Source organism: Rhinopithecus roxellana, chromosome 12, assembly GCF_007565055.1.
Source record: "Rhinopithecus roxellana isolate Shanxi Qingling chromosome 12, ASM756505v1, whole genome shotgun sequence".
In the NCBI taxonomy this organism is placed as follows: domain Eukaryota; kingdom Metazoa; phylum Chordata; class Mammalia; order Primates; family Cercopithecidae; genus Rhinopithecus; species Rhinopithecus roxellana.
Window position 1 is genome coordinate 56,496,460 of NC_044560.1, and position 14,772 is coordinate 56,511,231.

At 39.0% G+C, this 14,772-nt stretch overlaps 1 protein-coding gene across 10 annotated transcripts in view; it reads left to right on the forward strand.

Annotated features, from left to right (window-relative positions):
- TUT4 (terminal uridylyl transferase 4) overlaps positions 1-14,772 on the forward strand; it is a 215,690-nt gene that overhangs the window by 175,914 nt on the left and 25,004 nt on the right. For all 10 annotated transcript variants that reach the window (XM_030941948.1, XM_010372104.2, XM_030941947.1 and 7 more), the window contains 5 exons: positions 254-357; positions 3,320-3,377; positions 3,470-3,573; positions 3,869-3,958; positions 6,748-6,861. In XM_030941948.1, the coding sequence (XP_030797808.1) occupies positions 254-357; positions 3,320-3,377; positions 3,470-3,573; positions 3,869-3,958; positions 6,748-6,861 (470 nt within the window). The remainder of the gene's footprint in view (positions 1-253; positions 358-3,319; positions 3,378-3,469; positions 3,574-3,868; positions 3,959-6,747; positions 6,862-14,772) is intronic.

Here is a 14,772-nt window from a genome sequence, read left to right on the forward strand (position 1 = left end):
AGTTGATAGTTCTGATGTTGAATTTATGATGTCTGTGGAAAATTGGAAAAAGCAGTTGGGTACATGGGTATGGGAACTTGGGCAAAAGCTTGAGCTCAAGATATTTTGGAATTTCTCAGTATTTCTTCCAGTGATAGGTAATTTAAATCATAGAAAATGGCGAGAGTATGTTGTATTAGGTCATTAGTAGATAATAGAAGACTCCTCCTCTCTGCTAATAATAAGACTTTGGACTTTGTTTTCCTTTGCTTAGAAAAGGCAAGATTGTGCTTATTTGGCTCTTCTAAGAATGGATTTGGATTTCGTGATAGTGATCTGGATATTTGTATGACCCTGGAAGGCCATGAAAATGCAGAGGTAAGAGTGTTTGGAAAGCGTTATGTAAGTTTATTTTCTCCCAGTGACGATTCTATTTTTATTTTTGTATGTGATAGTGATAAAAATGTGGTATCACTCTTTGTATAAATATATTAGCAAAATAAGTGTTTGAAATATGAAAACAATAGCATTTTCAATTTAGAAGACATTGAAATCTTAAAAGTGTTTCAGTAGTTTTATGATACAAAAACCATGTGACTGAGAGTTACAAGTGATTTGTAATGAATTTTGGGAAAAAGTTAATATACCACAAAGTTGGAATTTTTTCACCAGAGCCAATGAGAAGCTGATGCTTCAGTTTCGTAGTGAACAATGATCTTTCATACTTTGTCTTCTCATATCTCTTTCATTAGATGACGTCTTTGTATTACTATAGGTAGTAAATACAGGTGGTCATCTAATTTATAATTCGTTTTGTTCTAAAAGTTAGTTATAATTTTTGGCCACTCACATAAAATTTTTTCCATAGAAGCAATGTTATAAATGATATGCTAAGGGCTGGGCATGGTGGCTCATGCCTGTAATCCCAGCACTTTGGGAGGCCGAGGTGGGCAGATCATGAGGTCAAGAGATTGAGACACTCCTGGCCAACATGGTGAAACCCCGTCGCTACGAAAAATAAAAAAATTAGCTGGGCATGGTGGCACACGCCTGTAGTCCCAGCTACTTGGAAGCTGAGGCAGGAGAATCACTTGAACCTGGGAGGCAGAGGTTGCTGAGGTCGCACCACTGCACTCCAGCCTGGCGACAGAGTGAGACTCGGTCTCAAAAAGATAATAAATAAATAAATAAAATGCCAAGATAGCTTTTAGAAACTCATTTCGGGCGGGAAGGAGAACTAACATTTATTGAGTTCCCAGTATACACTTTTACATACATTATCTCATTTCATTCTTACAACCACCTTCGAGGTAGGTATTATTTCCCCCATTTTACAGATGAGGAAACTGAGGCTTTGAAAGATAAACTGACTTGTCCAAGTTCACACAGCTAGTAATTGTTGGAGCCGGGATTCGTAACCCAGGTCTGTCTGACTCCAGAATTCATGCTCTTTCCGTTGTATCTCACTGCCTCTCTGTAATTTTTTTAACCCATAATGTAGCTGAAATATAGTACTAATAGTACTGTAGAACCTAACCACTGCTTTCTGAAACTGATAGTTTTCTGAGTTCCACCGTGAGATGCCAGGAGCAGACCTTCCCCAAGTGCAATTTCAGCAGTGAGAGTGGGTACTTACGCTTTCCTTTTTTGTATACCAGGCTTAATAGTGGGAAGGAGATTGTCCAAGCTCCAGGGAAGAAAAGGACTGATTGGACAGGGAAGAAGTGTCCCAGGCCTTCTCAACGGCAACTAGCAAAGGAGGGTATCCTTGCAGATGTTCAGTCCTTTACCAGCCTAGCTATTGGTATTTATGTTTTAAAATGAGGGACTGCTTGCAAGATTGGGGTGAGGCCCAGCTTCTGGCATCTGTAGTGGTGTCAGTATCGCCTCTGTTACGTTATAAAAGAATTCAGCAGAATAGTGTGCTTTTCTAAAATCATTCTTTCAAAAGGTGGTTTTGGAATTGTTAGACCCGGAGTAAAGATGGCAGTGATGACTTATTTCTGGCCATAAGAGGTTGCTTCTGGTGTCTTATAAAGAAACTGAAAAGTTGCAAGTATTTTATTTGTTCTCCTTTACTAAATTCTGCTTAGAGCCACCTACTTGGAAAGTGGCTGCCCTTCTCCATTCTGAAGAGTAAGAATTGAGGGAATAGGAAATGATTTTTTTACCCAGGAAAGAGGTTAGAGTTTAGATATCTTCTATGTAAAATTTATTAATTAAACTTCTAATCACTAAGGGTTTGTATATTGTATATAATATGTGCCATTCCTACTGGGAAGTTGAAACAATGAAAATAATAAATCATTTTCTTTCAGATGAGCCATAATTGAAACTTTTAAGATTTAGCATAATTGTATTCTTGAATAATAAAGAGAAAAATTACCTCCTTTGTTAATTTTATCATATGTGAATTAGTAACTAATGGTTTCTTTGAAATCCTTTGGTTTAGCTGCAATGGCTCCTGCTCTCATGTAGCTAAAAAGAACATGTTGGAAAAATGGAAGTTACTTTATAACTCTTGGGATTGATGTTTATACCCTTCAGCTATTTCCAGTTAATTTTTAATGCCATAATCATTATGTATTATGATTATCATTACCATACCAAATCTGCTGTCTCTGGTTTTTACAACAGTAACACATTTACATTTACAGAGGTAAGAATTTCCTTGGAGAAATAGGTGCTGGTGATAATAGGAGTATCTTTCTTTTCCACATCAACATAATAATAATAAATAACTCACAGATTTAAAGGCTTATTTTGTGCCAGGCATTCTGCTGAGTGCTTTACATACATAATCTCATGTAATCCTCCCAACAGCTCTGCAGGACAGGAGTTTGTGATTGTCTTGATTTTATAGAATAGTAATGTGATGCTCAGAGAGGTTAAACATCTGGTCAGTCACACAGCTAATCAATACTTAGTTTAAGATTTGAATCCAAGTTTGTCTCAATTGAGAGCCTATGTCCTTTATCACTATATTGTTTTGCCCTCGCCAAACTCACCTGTAGTTGTTTATTCACTTTTTGAAAACCGTATTCTTCTCCTGTCTTTGTGCTTCCCAAACTTTAATCTGCATGTGAATTACCTTGAGATTCTGTTAAAATGCAGATTATGATTTAGTAGACTGGGGAGGGTCCTCAGATTCTGCATTTTTATGAAGTTTCCAGATTATGCTGATACTGTAGGTCTATGAATCACTTACTTGGAGTAGCAATGTTATTATAGGACTTTATGGCTGGAAATTTTAAGTGCTACTATTAAATGCCTAGATTAAAGTAGAATTTGCACAAGGTGAAATTGAGTCAAACCTTTATTTATTTGGTTTGTTTTTTAGAAATTAAATTGTAAGGAAATAATTGAAAATTTGGCAAAAATTCTTAAGAGACATCCAGGTATGAATTTTAAATCTTTAAAACAAAAGAATTTTTTTTAGCATATATGAAAATTATTTAACCTACTGAAGTCTTTTTTTTTTTTAAATTAGGTTTAAGAAACATTTTGCCTATAACTACTGCCAAAGTGCCTATAGTAAAATTTGAACACAGACGAAGTGGGTTAGAAGGCGATATCAGTTTATATAATACATTGGTAAGTTTATCTTTATGGGCTGTGTATATACTTTTCATTTTAAAAGTTTACAGATTACTGACTCTACCTTTATGTTTAAAACTTTCAAATGTGAGCAGTATAAGGAAAACGTATTTTACTAGTTATCTTGATACTTCCTTTAGATTGAAGGTCAGTTTTTGTTTGACTCACTAATAGGTATTTTACATTTTACATTTGTATATTCTGTATTTGGAGTGTATTACATTTTAAAATCTGATTTGTAGTTTAAGTTTAAGAAATTTGAAATGCTTTCAAATATGTAATTATTTTTCAGGCTCAACATAACACAAGAATGCTAGCTACTTATGCAGCTATTGATCCTAGAGTGCAATATTTGGGATATACTATGAAAGTGTTTGCTAAGGTATTTATGAAGAAATTAATGATATGCTTTGTAGTAATGCTCATGATAATTAAAGTGAAGCATACTAATATCAGATTTGTGAAATATATTGTCTCAATTTTGTTTATCTGAGCTTTTAAAAAAAGAAACTTTCAGTATTATATAGGTTGAATTGATACCTATCAGAGTAGGGTGGCTCTCAGTCTTTTTTCCTCTATGTGCTCTATTCCCATGTGCAACTGACTAGTCAGTTTCTCAGCAGTAAAATTTTTCAATGCAGTGATTTTCAACCCCAGGCATAGGAGTTGGCATATCATTCTAGTTAAGAATTTCTGAGTTAAGGAATCTTATATTTGAGTTTAGTGATTAATTTTTATGACCCAGAAAACAAAACAATACCAGTAATACCTTATGCTTCTCCTATTATAACACTTGTTACGACATTGAATTTAGTTTTCTTGTTCTTTTGCTAAATGTGTAAACTAGATGAGGACAGGGACCTCTGTTTCCCTAGTTCATTGTAGTGCCTGCTTTATGGTAGCTGCTCAGTAAAATGATTAATTTTATTAATGTGTTAGTGGAAGAGTTTTAGTAGGGGAGAAACTTGGTCAGATTTTCATTTCATAAAACTTCCTTTTTCTAATAGGAAGGCTCTTGTTATTGTTGCTGTTGTTATTGTTGCTCTTTGGCCCAGGCTGGAGTGCAGTGGTGAGATCTCAGCTCACTGCAACCTCCGCCTCCTGGGTTTAAGCGATTCTCCTGCCTCAGCCTCCCAAGTAGCTGGGATTACAGGCACTCACCACCACGTCTGGCTAAGTTTTGTATTTTTAGTAGAGATAGGGATTCACCGTGTTGGCCAGGCTGGTCTCAAACTCCTGACCTCAAGTGATCCTCCAGCCTCGGCCTCCCAAAGTGCTGGGATTACTGTGCCTGACTGGAAAGCATATATATATATATATATATATTTTTTTTTTTTTTTTGAGATGGAGTCTCGCTGTGTCGCCCAGGCTGGAGTGCAGTGGCGCGATCTCGGCTCACTGCAAGCTCCGCCTCCCGGGTTCACGCCATTCTCCCGCCTCAGCCTCCAAGTGCTGGGACTACAGGCGCCCGCCACCACGCCCGGCTAGTTTTTTGTATTTTTAGTAGAGACGGGGTTTCACCATGTTAGCCAGGGTGGTCTTGATCTCCTGACGTCGTGATCCACCCGCCTCGGCCTCCCAAAGTGCTGGGATTACAGGCTTGAGCCACTGCGCCCAGCCTGGAAAGCATATTTTTAAAGATATTCCTGTACATGTCTTTCTAGACAAGAGTGTATCTTAGAAAAGCATTCAGGCACATACTACATACAAGATTTGATATGCCTACTTTTCTAGATTTGCCTAACAAGGTAACTCTAACATGACAGTTTTGTTTTAACTACATAGAATTCTGTTAATGAAATCACCCCTTTCCCCTTTAAATATGGATGTAAGCTAAATCCTTGCTCAAGGGAAAAAGTCTGAAGATTGTTTCAGGTTTTGTTCCTCCCCTCTCCCCCTTCTCGTCACCCTCCCCTATTTTTTTTAATTTTTATTTTAATTTTATGTTTTTTTTGAGATGGGATCTTGCTCTGTCGCTTAGGCTGGAGTGCAGTGGCACAATCTTGGCTCACTGCAGCCTCCCACTCCTGGGTTCAAGCAGTTCTCCCTGCCTCAGCCTCCAGAGTAGCTGGGATTACAGGTTCCTGCTACCACGCCTGGCTAATTTTTGCATTTTTATCAGAGACAGAGTTTTGCCATGTTGGCCAGACTGGTCTCGAACTCCTGACCTCAGGTGATCCACCCACCTCAGCCTCCCAAAGCGCTGTGATTAGAGGCGCGAGCCATGTGCCCAGCCTTTATTTTTATTTTTGAGACAGGATCCTACTCTGTTGCCCAGGCTGGAGTAAAGTGGTGTGATTACGGCTCACTGCAACCTTGACCTCCTGGGCTCAATTGATCCTCCCACCTCAGCCTCTTGAGTAGCTGGGACTACAGGTGTGTGCCACCACGCCCAACTATTTTTTGTATTTCTTGTAGAGACAGGGTTTCGCCATGTTGCCCAGACTGGTCTTGAACTCTTGGGCTCAAGCAATCCACCCTCCTCGGCCTTTCGAAGTGCTGAGATGACAGGCATGAGCCACCATGTCTGGCTTCCTTGTTCTTTTTTGTTTATTTTTTATTTATTAAAAAAGATGTTTTTCCTAACCACTAGACCATCAGGGACTTCGTTCTTTTTTAATGGCTGCATGCCATTCCATTATGTGAATAGTCCTTAGTTATTTTAAACCTGTGCTTTACTGATGAACCTAAAATTATTTCTGATTTTTTGCTATTACAATAGTGCTACAATTAAAAAAACTTTCTTAGTCATTTCACATATTTTTTGGCACGTTTGTAGGGTACATTCTTAGAACAGGATTACTGGTTCAAAGAAAATGTGCTTTTGTAATTGTGATATTGTCAGATATTCTTCATAGTGGTTGTATTAATTTATACTCTCAACTGCAGTGTGTGAGAGTACCTATTTCTCCACATCATGTGTAGTAGTTTTTTGTTTGTTTGTACAGATGGAGTCTCACTGCGTTACCCAGGCTGGTCTTGACCTCCTGGGTTCAAGCTTTTCTTTCGCCTCAACCTCCCAGAGTATTGGGATTATAGATGGTGCAGTTTGTTTTTAATTCAGTTTAACCCAGTTCTATGGGTTAAAAAAAATGATGTGGCAGAATGTTTAATATAATTCTGCATGGAGTAAGACTCTGAAGTTTTGTTTTCAATCATGTTGTTTTTTAGCGATGTGACATCGGGGATGCTTCCAGGGGAAGTTTATCTTCATATGCATATATCCTTATGGTGCTGTACTTTCTGCAGCAGAGAAAGCCACCTGTTATCCCAGTTCTACAAGAGGTAGGTGTTTAAGAAAACTATGAACGAGTTTTTTTTTTAAAACAATAGATCTGAACATAGGAGATTTTGCTTGGTTCATGTCATCAATGTCCTAAGTTTTCTCTTTCCAATAATGCTATAATTAAACAATGAATCTTTTTGAAAAATTTATTATAGGAGAATATAGACTACCAGAAGAATATTAGATGAACAGAACCGTTCAATATCTTTTGTAACGTTTTTAAATTTTACAGTCCTAGAGTGCTGTGGATGATTGTGAAGTTCTTGTAGCCAGCCATAAACTCATATATTTTATATTCTCCAAGATGCAAGTACACAGGTTTCTTCTTTCTAGAATATTTTCCCTCCTGTTGCCTGGCAGTGAAGATTGATTTATTCTTATGTATGCTTTAGTCAACCTTGTGAATTTTGGTTTAGAATGAACCCAGGGAAACTCTTCCTTATCTCTTCTAAAGTCATATCAGTTACATTAAACGTAAGAATGTACATTGAAAGAAACAGATTATACTCATTCACTCAGAATTGGTGACTTACAAAGTTCCTTTTTGTAGTCAATTTATACTCTCTGAAATTGGTACAAAGGAGATATTAATCATCCATCTTTTCCTTCTGATTCTTGGCACAAAGTAGATTTGTAGGCATTAGGGAGGATCCAATTCAAATTTTTTAGAATGGTGACTATTTTTAGTTAGGAGACAAGCATCAGAATTTGTTGGAAGAGTCACATATTCTGGTTTCACATAAACGTGACAAAGAAGAAAATCACAAAATAGGCCAGGCGCGGTGGCTCACATCTGTAATCCTAGCAGTTTGGGAGGCCGAGGCAGACAGATCATGAGGTCAAGAGATCGAGACCATCCTGGCCAACATGGTGAAACCGCGTCTCTACTAAAAATATAAAATTTAGTCAGGTGTGATGGTGTGTGCCTATAATCCCAGCTACTCAGGAGGCTGAGGCAGGAGAATCGCTTGAACTGGGGAGGTGGAGATTGCAGTGAGCTGAGATCACACCACTGCACTCCAGCCTGGTGACAGAGAGGGAGACTCCATCTCAAAACAAAAGAGAAAAATCACAAAATTATAAGCCATATAGTAGGTGTCAGATAGCCTTAGTAAGTTTTAAGAAGTTCTAATGAATATATATGTTTTTACCAGCATTTCCTTCCCTCTTTTAAACAGTGGACGGGAAATAAAAATTTTAAATTTTTGTTTAAATCCTTTCCTAGCCAAAGATTTAAGTTGCTGAATCTGTGCTGGGTGATGTAAATTTGGGTGTGTGTTTAAAGTATTTTTTCAGAATCCTCCGTAACTCATTTTATGAGGCCAACATCATCTTGATACCAAAGCCTGGCAGAGACACAACAAAAAAAGAGAATTTTAGACCAATATCCCACCAGAGTGGTACATTTTTTACAACTGATGAACCTACATTGACATATAATCACCTCAAGTCCATAGTTTGCAATTAACATTTACTCTTAATGTTGTATATTCTAAGGGTTTGGGCAATATATAATGATGTATACATTTTATCATAATCAATGATATGTCAATATATGCTATTATAGTATCATACAGACTATTTTCAATGCCTTAAAAATTTTTGTACTTTGCCTAGTCATCCTCCCTTTAACCCCTGGCAACCACTAATCTTTGTGCTGTCTTCATAGTTTTGACTTTCCCAGAATATCATATTGTTGGAATCATATAGTATGTAGCCTTTTCAGATTGACTTCCATCACTCAGTGATATGTATTTAAATTTCCTCCATGTCTTTTCATGACTTGATAGCTCATTTCTTTTTCTTTTTTTAAATTTTTAAATGCTTAGACTCTTTTGTTGAACCTCTAAATCTATTTTATCATTTCCTTTTTTTTTTTTTTTTGAGACAGAGTCTCGCTTCGTTGCCCAGGCTGGAGTGCAGTGGCACGATCTCAGCTCACTGAAACCTCCGCCTCCGGGGTTCAAACGATGAAAGCCATTCTCTTGTCTAAGCCTCCTGAGTAGCTGGGATTACAGGCATGCACCACCACACCCTGCTGAGTTTTGTATTTTTAGTAGAGTGGGATTTCACCATGTTGGCCAGGCTGGTCTCTTTTTTTTTTTTTTTGAGACGGAGTCTCGCTCTGTCACCCAGGCTGGAGTGCAGTGGCCGGATCTCAGCTCACTGCAAGCTCCGCCTCCTGGGTTCACGCCATTCTCCTGCCTCAGCCTCCCGTGTAGCTGGGACTACAGGCGCCGCCACCTCGCCCGGCTAGTTTTTTGTATTTTTTTTTTTTTTTTTTGAGACGGAGTCTCGCTCTGTCGCCCAGGCTGGAGTGCAGTGGCCGGATCTCAGCTCACTGCAAGCTCCGCCTCCTGGGTTCACGCCATTCTCCTGCCTCAGCCTCCCGTGTAGCTGGGACTACAGGCGCCGCCACCTCGCCCGGCTAGTTTTTTGTATTTTTTTTTTTTTTTTTGAGACGGAGTCTCGCTCTGCTGCCCAGGCTGGAGTACAGTGGCCGGATCTCAGCACACTGCAAGCTCCGCCTCCCGGGTTTACGCCATTCTCCTGCCTCAGCCTCCCGAGTAGCTGGGACTTCAGGCGCCCGCCACCTCGCCCGGCTGGTTTTTTGTATTTTTTAGTAGAGACGGGGTTTCACCGTGTTAGCCAGGATGGTCTCGATCTCCTGACCTCGTGATCCGCCCGTCTCGGCCTCCCAAAGTGCTGGGATTACAGGCTTGAGCCACAGCGCCCGGCCAGTTTTTTGTATTTTTTAGTAGAGACGGGGTTTCACCGTGTTAGCCAGGATGGTCTCGATCTCCTGACCTCGTGATCCGCCCGTCTCGGCCTCCCAAAGTGCTGGGATTACAGGCTTGAGCCACTGCGCCAGGCCTGCCAGGCTGGTCTCTAACATCTGACCTCAGGTGATCCACTTGCCTCGGCCTCCCAAAGTGCTGGGATTACAGGCATGAGCCACCACGCGTGGCCTGTTATTTCTTTTTAGTGCTCAGTAATATTCCATTGTTTGGATGTCCTACAGTTTATTCATTCACATGTGGAAGAACATCTGTGTTACAAGTTTTGGCTATTATGAATAAAGCTGTTATAAACATCTCTGCAAGTTTTTATATGGACATAATTTTCAAGTCTTTTGGGTGAATACGAAGGAGTCACATTGCTGAATCATATGTACGAATATGTTTAGTTTTGTAAGAAATGACCAACTGTTTTCCAAAGTGACTGTACCCAGTTTGCTTTCTGCCAGCAGTGTGTGTGAGTTCCTGTTGCTCCAGAACCACCCAGCGTTTGAGTACTTGTCCATGTTCTGAATTTTGGCCATTCTCTTAGGTGTGTAGTAGTCTTTCTTTCTTTTCTTAGGTGTATAATCATCCGTCCGTCTGTCCGTCCGTCCTCCCTCCCTCCCCTCCCTCTCTCTTTTTTTTTTTTTTTTTTTCTAAGATAGTGTCTCGCTCTTTTTGCTGCCCAGGCCGGACTGTAGTGGTGCAGTCATGGCTCTCTGCAGACTCAACTTCCCAGGCTAAGGTGATTCTCCCACCTCAGCCTCCTGAGTAGCTGGGACTACGGGTGCACACCACCAAGCCCAGCTAATTTTTTATATATGTAGTAGAGACGGGGTTTTTGCCATGTTGCTCAGGCTGTTCTCGAACTCCTAGGCTCACGTCCACCTCGGCCTCCCAAAGTGTTGAGATTACTTTTAATGTCAAAACCACAATTTCTTTTGCATCAATCTAATATTTTGTTTTATTTATCTATTTAGTTTTGAGAGAGAGTCTTGCTCTGTTGCCCAGGCTAGATTACAGTGGTGCAATCTCCACTCACTGCAGCCTCCACTTCCTGGGCTCAAGTGATCCTCCTACATAAGCCTCCCAAGTAGCTGGGACTACAGACATGAGCTGCCATGCCTGGCTAATTTTTGTTTGTTTTATAGGGATAGGGTTTTTCCATGTTGCCCAGGTTGGTCTTGAACTCTGGGCTCAAGTAAGTTGCCTGCCTTGGCCTCCCAAAGTACTGGGATTACAAGTGTGAGCCACCTCACCTGGCCCATTGTTATTTTAATTTGCATCTCCCTGATGACATTATGTGGAAATCTTTTCATATGCTTATTTTGCCATTCATATATCTTCTTTGGTGAGGTTCTTTGGTCCATTCTTTAAACAGGTTATTTTCTTACTGTTGAGTTTAAGGAGTTCTTTGTGTATTTTGAATAATAGTCCTTTTTCAGATGTGTGTTTTGCAGCTATGTTCTCCATGTCTGTGGCTTTTTTCATTCCCTTGACATTGTCTTTTGCAGAGAAGAAAATTTCAATTTTAGTGAAGTCCATCTTGTCAATTATTTATTTCATAGCTCTTGCCTTTGGTGTTATGTCTAAGAAGACATCACTATACTCAAGGTCATATAGATTTTCTCTTGTGTTTTCTTCCAGGAGTTTTATTTATTTTACATTTGGGTCTGTGACCCATTTAGAGTTAATTTTTTGTGAAGGGTGTAAGGTCTATACCTAGATTCATTGTTTTGCATGTGGATGTTCATTTGTTTCAGTACCATTTGTTGAAAAGAATATTATTTCTCCACTGTATTGTCTTTGCTCCTTTTTTAAGGATCAGTTAACTATATTTATATACTTTAGGGCCCTCTACTGTTCCATTTATTTATTTATTATTTCACCAATGCCATACTCTCTTATTTATAGTAGCGTTATAATAAGTCTTGAGGTTGGGTTACGTCAGTCTTCCAGCTTTGTTCTTCTCCTTCAATATTGTGTTAGCTATTCTGAGTCTTCTGCCTCTCTATACAAACTTTAAATCAGTTTGTCAATATTCACAAAATGACTTGCTAGAATTTTTTTGGGATTGAATTGAAACTGTAGACCAAGTTGGAAAGAACTTGGTCTAGACAGTTTTGAGTCTTGACAATTTTGAGTCAATTATAATGGAGTATCTCTCCATTTATTTAGTTCTTTGATTTTGCTCATTAGAGTTTTATGGTTTTTCCTCATGTAGACCTTGTACATATTTTGTTAGACTTATACCTATGTATTTCATTTTCTGATGCTGACGTAAATGATACTGTATTTCTAATTTCAAATTCCACTTGTTCATTGCATGTATCTAGGAAAGTGTTTGAATTTTTTATATTAATCTTGTGTCTTGTAAACTTGATATAATTGCTTATTAGTTCTTGGAGTATTTTTTCAATTTGGATTTTATGCATAGATTATCATGTCATATATGAACAGTTTTATTTCTTCTCAACCTGTGAGCCACTGCACCTGGCTGGCATATTGTGTCTTTTAAGGAATTAGTTCATTTCATCTAGGTTATCAAAATTGTAGTTCATAGTATTGTTTTATTATTCTTTTAATGTCCATGAGATATGTATTGATGTCATCTCTTTCATTTCTGTTGTTAGTAATTTATATACCTTCTCTTTTTTTCTTAATTAGCCTGGCTAGGAGTGATTTATTTTTTAACAAATTTGTTCACTGGATGATATTTAAAATTTACCATAATTAGGCCTGCCAAGGCCAGCATTACTGTCTTATTATTATTATTTATTTATTTATTTATTTATTTTTTGAGACAGAGTCTTCGCTCTGTCACTCAGGCTGGAGTGCAGTGGCACCGTCTCGGCTCACTGGAAGCTCCTCCTCCCAGGTTCACGCCATTCTCCTGCCTCAGCCTCCCAAGTAACTGGTACTACAGGTGCCCGCCACCACATCTGGCTACTTTTTTTGTATTTTTAGTAGAGAAGGGGTTTCACCGTGTTAGCCAGCATGGTCTCGATCTCCTGACCTCGTGATCTTCCCGCCTGGGCCTCCCAGAGTGCTGGGATTACAGGCATGAGCCACCTCGCCTGGCCTACTCTATTATTCTAATGGTTGTTTAGGCTTTAAATAGGGATCATGTGTACTAATTCTCCGGTAATATAATTTGCCACTTTGCCAGAATACTATGATTAACAAAAATGGACCACAAATTTGATTTTCTTGGTGGTTTCTCTGTATTCTCTCCTTACGCAAGGATTAGGAGTCACTACGTGAAGTAATAGAAATAGCAAGGCATGGTGTTTAGAGCTAGAGGTAACTAGTCGGAACCCTAATTCTAACATTTTGGCCTTCAGCAATCTGCATAAGTCTGAGTTTCATCATCATTAAAAATGTAATAATGATAATATTTCAGTGTTGATATGAGGAACAGAAACATTGAATGCTTTTGAATGTAGTAGGTGCTAAAATAGACATTCATAAACAGTGCTTGCTTTTATTATTTTTACTATTATGATTTATGATCATTAGCATTATTACTATTATTATTGGAAAAATGTAGGTAGGACTACCATATTCAGCTTTAAAAACTCTTTCATTATCTGTTTAGCAGACATCTGCTTAATATTGATCAAATGAGAGACAGTTCATGGAATGTTTCCCATCATAATGAGGTTTGATTTCAGGGGACTTCGTGATATGTATAGACTGATGATACATGGATTTTTGTTTCTGGCCTTTTTAAATGGTTGTCATATGGGACCTCATTGTTCATTGCTCTGGTATCATTTAAGTATTGGCCATTGCCATCAATTATCTTTTAAGGGTAAGGATATGTTTAAAGAAGCTAATGATGTCTGCCTCCATTTGTGATTAAGCTTTTTTTTTTTTGAGACGGAGTCTCACTCTGTTGCCCAGGCTGCAGTGCAGTGGCGCAATCTCGACTCACTGCAAGCTCCGCCTCCTGGGTTCACCCATTCTCCTGCCTCAGCCTCCCGTGTAGCTGGGACTGCAGGTGCCCACTACCGCGCCTGGCTAATTTTTTGTATTTTTAGTAGAGACGGGGTTTCACCGTGTTAGCCAGGATGGGCTCGATCGACCTCGTGATCTGCCCGTCTCGGCCTCCCAAAGTGCTGAGATTACAGGTGTGAGCCACCGCACCTGGCTGTAATTAAGTTTTAAGTGGCTGGGTATTACTGAGGCACAGCTAAGAGCATTTTTTTGATGGTCAGCAATACGAAGTTCTTTGCGTCGAAAGGAGCTGTCCTAGGCAGAATATTTTTGCTCTACCCTAGCAAATCATAATAAGTAAATGCAAATTTTCACATAAAAATTAATTCCAAAAGAGATTTGGGAGTGTTCACACATGATTTTATGAAAAAAGTTTTTAACCCATATCAGCTTAAAAATTGCAACTTAATGGATGAACCTTGAGGACATTATGCTAAGTGAAATAATCCAGTGACAGAAAGACAAATACTAATTGATTCTACTTATATGAAGTACCTAGAGTAGTCGAATTCATAGAGACAGAAAATAGAATGGTGGTTGCCAGGGAATCAGGGAGGGAGAAATGGGAAGTAATAGTTTCATAAATACAGAGTTTTAGTTTTACTAGATGATAAGTATTCTGTGAATGGATGGTGGTGATGGTAGCGTGACAGTATGACTATACTTATGCCGCAGAACTGTATGCTTATGATGGTAAATTTTATATTTTGTTTATCTTAGCACAACTAAAAAATTACAAGTTAGGCTGGGCGCAGTGGCTCACGCCTGTAATCCAGCACTTTGGGAGGCCGAGGTGGGTAGATCACTTGAGGTCAGGAGTTTGAGACCAGCCTGGCCAATATGGTGAAACCTCGTCTCTACTAAAAAATACAAAAATTAGCTAGGCATGGTGGCACATGCCTGTAATCCCAGCTACTTGGGAGGCTGAGGCACGAGAATGGCTTGAACTGGCGAGGTGGAGGTTGCAGTGAGCTGAGATTGTGTCACTGAGCTCTAGCCTGGGCGACAGAGCGAGACTCTGTCTAAAAAGAAAAATGCAATATTGAGTATAGCAGTACATATTAGAATATCACAATAATATAAGAAATGTGGAAATGTTTAGGGTCGTTCTTTACATAAATATGATTGACT